This window comes from Elaeis guineensis, chromosome 2 (genome assembly GCF_000442705.2).
Source record: "Elaeis guineensis isolate ETL-2024a chromosome 2, EG11, whole genome shotgun sequence".
Taxonomy (NCBI): Eukaryota; Viridiplantae; Streptophyta; class Magnoliopsida; order Arecales; family Arecaceae; genus Elaeis; species Elaeis guineensis.
In genome coordinates, this window is record NC_025994.2 from 96736269 (window position 1) to 96741928 (window position 5660).

Here is a 5660-nt window from a genome sequence, read left to right on the forward strand (position 1 = left end):
GGTTGCTAGCTACAACTAAGTATAGATGTTTCTGGCTAACAATTGCTACCATGGCTACCAATTGCCCTTATTTGACGGTAGATTATTTTTTGGGCCCGCTTGTTTTTCTACCTTGCTTCTACTTCTGGTTACAATTACCTTCTGCTTCTTTGCGTGACATGGATTTCTTAGAAGATTCTGGCTTATATGCAATCCTTGTCCTTCCTCACAGCTCTCCCAAACCACACCCAGTTTCATTCTTTTCTTTTCAAGAAACCACCTGAAGGCATTATCGGGATTTGATCAGGTATTCCAAATTAACTGTCCCAAATCTCGGCTTCTCCTCTAACATCACTCTCGGTATATTTTCATTGCTTGGCAGGGGACATGAAACCACACTACTGTTCTACCATCATGAAATTTGGAAAGACTTCATGGAATTCCCTCGAGCTTCATATGAGCTATGCACTTTGTTACCATCAAAGGATAGAAAATCTTAAACACCATCTCGAAAAATTGGAGGCAAGAAGAGAAGATAACCAAAAGAAGGTGGATATAGCCACTAAGAGAGGAGAAATCATCAATAACGAAGTGCAGCAATGGCTTAAAAACTTTGATACCGTCCATCAGGATATGAGAAGATTGGTGGACTCAGTGGACGACAAATGCTGCAGAGGATTGTTGCCGGATATGTGCTTCCGCTACAAGCTAGGCAAAAATGCTGAAAAGAAGATGGCTGTAATTAAGAAGCTCTTAAGCGAAGGGAATTTTGAAAGGGTGTCACATAGCCCACCTCCTCCAATTAGTGCTCCCTTGCCTTCTACTCAACTAGCTGAGGATAGCCCTCCTCCTCCAATTAGTGGTCCCTTGCCTTCTACTCAACTAGCTGAGGACCATTCATCCACAGAATCAACTATTAGTAGAATTCTGGATGCACTAAGAGATGATAAAGTTCACATAATTGGAGTATATGGCGTTGCAGGTGTTGGCAAGACGACTTTAGTTAACGAAGCTGCAATGCGAGCACGGGGGGAGGGACTCATTGATGAGGTGGTGATGGTCACTGCGTCCCAAAATCTAAGCATGAAAAGATTGCAAAATGAGATGGCAGAGAAATTAGGATTGAAGATTGATGAGGAGAGCGAGTCGGCAATTGCAGCCGCACTTTCAGCCAGACTGAAAGATATGAACAAGATCCTCATAATTTTGGATGATCTATGGGACAGGTTTGATCTTAGCAATGTGGGAATTCCATGTGGAGGTGAACAAAAGGGCTGCAAGGTTATAATTACATCTCGGAGCAGCAACGTTTGCAGGGCAATGGAGTGCCAAATGGTCATTGAAGTGGGAGTTTTGTCAGAGAAGGAATCATGGGATCTGCTGAAGAAGGTTGCAGGGAATGTGATGGAATCACCAAAGCTGGAAGAGGTGGCAAGGAATATTATCAAGGAATGTGGAGGTTTGCCTCAGGCCATCGTGACTGCTGCACAGGCGATGAAGCAGAAGAGTACCATGCTACGGGAGATGAGACGACGCCCTATACCCATCGCATAGAACTGAGGCATGCAAGGCCAAGGTGTATAAATCTGTTCAAAACGCAGCACCAAATAATCGTTGATTGATGTAACCAAATATGCATTCAGTGTCTATCTTATTTGTTTATCCATTTATTTATTTATTTATTTGTAATGTTATGCCTCTATCATATTCCGAACTTGCTATCCGTGTCGGATACGCTTATGTAAACCGTAGGACGATGCTTCAAAGATTATGTAAGATCTACAAAATATACAAAATTTTCAAAAAAATTCTTAATAACCATGTCAGTGATAAAATTCAAATATATTAGTCTAGGTAAATAAATCCATTATTATTGAATAATAAGGTTTACAAATTTTAAATATTCATCGAGTATCAAAAATTCAACTCAACAACTCCAACAATCATATCACATGCCCCATAGATTTAAAAAGAAAATAAATATGGTGTGAGTTTTATAATCCAATAAAAATTCCCACACTTACATTAATGTGATAATATAAGTAAAAAATAGTAAATAAATAATATTGAAGTGAAAACATAGATCATGAAATCTCATATCAAATATCCAATATATCTCAAATTATTATATATACATATATCATCACAAATATGACCAGTGATTTCATATGACTTATCATATATGTCTCGTTAATAGGATCCAAATCAGTCAATAAGCATCTTTTAAGTTTTGGACTAACCATGATTTGCCTCAATCTGTGACTAGCAAATCACAATCTGTACTTCAGTTTATGGTAGCATACCAAAATATTCATGCTTTAGCCTATTATGGCAAACCATATATAATGCTCATACTTCGCAAATTAAATTATCCATGCTTCGGGATGTGGTGGTAAATTAAGATATTCCCTCTTCAGCTTAAAGTAGAAGATAAAATAATCATGCTTGAGCCCATGATGATAAGACAAACTATTCATATTTCGGCCCACAATAGTAAACCAAGATTTGCCCATGACTTACCATTCAAAGTGTCACGATCCCACCCATGATTGGTAATCCATATCATAGCTGATCCAGATTCTCTTCACCTGATCATCAAATCATTCAGTTTTATTCTTGTCAAATAAAATATAATTTTCATGCCATAGTTTTTGCTCAATTTCAAAACAATCAATATTTATTCCCAGCAATCAATATGTGATACATGTATGCCATAGAGAATATAGATTTATAGATTCACATCAATAAATCATGCAATTAATAATAATCATCTGGTTCTACCAATAATAATAATAATCATTATCATCATCATCTAGGCAAATAAAAAATCATCATATATGATATATATATATATATATATATATATATATATATATATATATATATATATATATATATATATATATATATATATATATATATATATATATATATATATATATATATATAGACACACATGTGATTATGTAAAGAGATCTTTTTTTCTACCTACAACCAAATGAAGTAGAATAGATACTCGATCTGCAAACTCGGAGTTAGGTTTCCGCTTAACGCCTTCTTGTCCCAATAATTATTCACCTAGAGAGCTAGATCTCATCATCAAAAAATAGTAACTGTTCATGGATTATGATAGATGGCCATGACAAGATTGATCCGAAACCCACTCCTAGGGCCACATGATAATGGTTCGGGGCCGATTAAATAATACTAGACTAGAATGTCTCCTAAAATCAATCAAAATTGATCTAAATTTTTTGATCCTTCACTGATGCACAAGACATTTGGATAGAGGTTGAATGACGAAGAAAGATCAAGAGAGAAAAATAAAGAAAGAAAGAGAAAGCAAAAGGAGAAAGATAATAAAAAATATTATAGTTTTTTTTTGTTTTTCCCCTTTTCTCCCATTTCTTTTTATAGATGAAATCCTAGAGCTTTAACTAGATTAATCTAGCAAGCCCTAAGACCCGATTTTCCACCGGAAATTGGGAAGAAAAGGTGACTCCCATGGGAAGTCCCCTTCTTCATCAGTCAATCTCGTGACCAGCATGTGAGTTCTAATTTTTTGCTTTGAATTCATGCAATGCAATCCTTAGGTCCGGTCAATGGCCAGGCCCTTATACTCACTATCTTTAAGAACAACGTTCCCACCTTTTGTCATTATCTCCATTGACCAATGTAGCAGGAAAAGTGAGCATTCCTAAATATGGCAATTGAAGTCAACCGTTTTTATGCAAAGAAGAATCCAACTTCTTATCATGACGTCAATTGCTTCACAACTTCAAAAATCAATAAAAAAATTGATGAAAAATCAACATGTATCACCAGATTAGTATGAGTATATGTTTAGAGGCTATTTGAGTGCTTGCCTTTCTCGGCACAATTGCAACTAGAAATGCTGCATTTGCATTTGCATGTATCATTTTGAGTAACTTGCATCTGAAAAACGACAATTACGGTTCTTGCATTAGTTGTTTAGCATGAATAGATTGTGGTCACCTTGCAATTGGTATGGTAAGATTACCTCTACCAACATTATTATATAACAATATACTATATAATATAATATAATATGAGATAAGATAATTTATTATAGTATATATTGCTATAGAACATTGTAACATGTTATATAATATTGTATAATATAATATAGTATAGTATATAATCTTATATTATAACACAAAATTGTAGTATAATAATACACATAATGAATGTTCTAATATAACGACAATCCATTTAGTTATCATTGATAACATATTAAATAATTTTTATCTTATTCCACTTATAATAGTTACCATACTTGTATATATTCATACTATAATTATGTTATATTATTATAAGATAAATACATAATATTTTGTAATATAATATATTGCCACATGATATTATGATAGTAATCACTATTTTAATATATAAGTTACACTAAGAAATATTGATAATTATTATAATTTAATTATTAGTAATGTTCTTATTTATTATTAAAAGAAAGGAAGAGGGTCGCAAGAATCCTTCGAGGCTCAATATGAAGCTTGCTTCAAGAGGTGTGACTATTTTTTGTTGCATCTGCAGACATAGCTAGAGAACTTAAGGATCACATTCAATTACCTGCACCTCGTAGGATGTTGCATTCAAGGCTTAGATGCAAGGAATCAAATAGCTCGAGCATTGAGAGATTTTGTGTGCTCAAACATGACCAAGCCAGTTGTGAAGATAAGAGGTGTTAGTTATGAAGGCGAGTGTTGCTGAGTTAGGATGTCGCCGACTACAGAGGCAAGGGACGCTACCTAGTAGGATCCTGACCAGCAGTAGAGGTGAGGTATGCCGAGTCAAGTTGTGGCAGGTAATGAAAGCGAGAGAGATGTAGAATTGGGTCATAGCCTGTAGAGGCGGGGGATGCTAGGTTCGTCTCATGGCCGCCAGAGGTGAGGGAGATGCAGAGTGAGTCATGGCTATGGAAGCGAGTAATGCCAAGGTGGCTAATGGCCATGGAGGCAAAGGAGACACCGAGCCAGAAAATTTTTAGTTAGATTTAATCTACCAAGTGTTATAAACAAAGCTAATGTAGAGATGCCACGATAGTATATAGCAATATATTGAATGATTAAATAATGATATGTTGAGGTAGTTACAAAATTAAACAGTGGTGTATTGAGAGAGAGATTTTTGGATGTATTTAGTCTACCACATATGCTATAGATAAAGTGAATGAGAAAATGCCATATTAGTATTTGGAATTTAAAAATTTTCTAACCACCTTAATATATTTTTTAACTTTGTAACCACCTCAACACACCGTCATTTAACCCCTCAACATATATCTACGTTCGTGGCCATGACTCGAGTCTTGGCATTCCTCACCACCACATATAGAACTTGACTAGATGGAGACATTTTTGGACAGACTTGGTCTACTATATGTGCTGTAAACAAAACTAATGAAAAGATACTATACTAATATTTTAAATTTAAAAATTTTATAACTATCTTAACACACCATTGTTTAACCTTGTAAACACCTCACTATATATACCGTTGTTTAACCACTCAACATACCGTTGTATAGGTTGTGGCATTTTTTCATTGGCTTTGTGTACAGCATATATGGTAGAATAAAGTCTATCCAAGAATTTTTCGTGTTGAGATGATTACAAAATTTTTAGATTCAAAATACTAATGTAGCATCT

General features: G+C 34.9%; 1 protein-coding gene across 1 annotated transcript; it reads left to right on the plus strand.

Annotated features, from left to right (window-relative positions):
* Positions 1 to 366: 366 nt before the first annotated feature.
* Positions 367 to 1533, plus strand: LOC105052720 (putative disease resistance protein At5g05400). The gene has a single exon (XM_010933647.1). The coding sequence runs from the start codon at positions 367 to 369 to the stop codon at positions 1531 to 1533; it is 1167 nt and encodes a 388-aa protein (XP_010931949.1).
* Positions 1534 to 5660: the final 4127 nt, after the last annotated feature.

Bases quoted from the DNA above. Each gene is read 5' to 3' on its own strand.
- LOC105052720 (XM_010933647.1), top strand. From the start codon at position 367: ATGAAACCACACTACTGTTCTACCATCATGAAATTTGGAAAGACTTCA.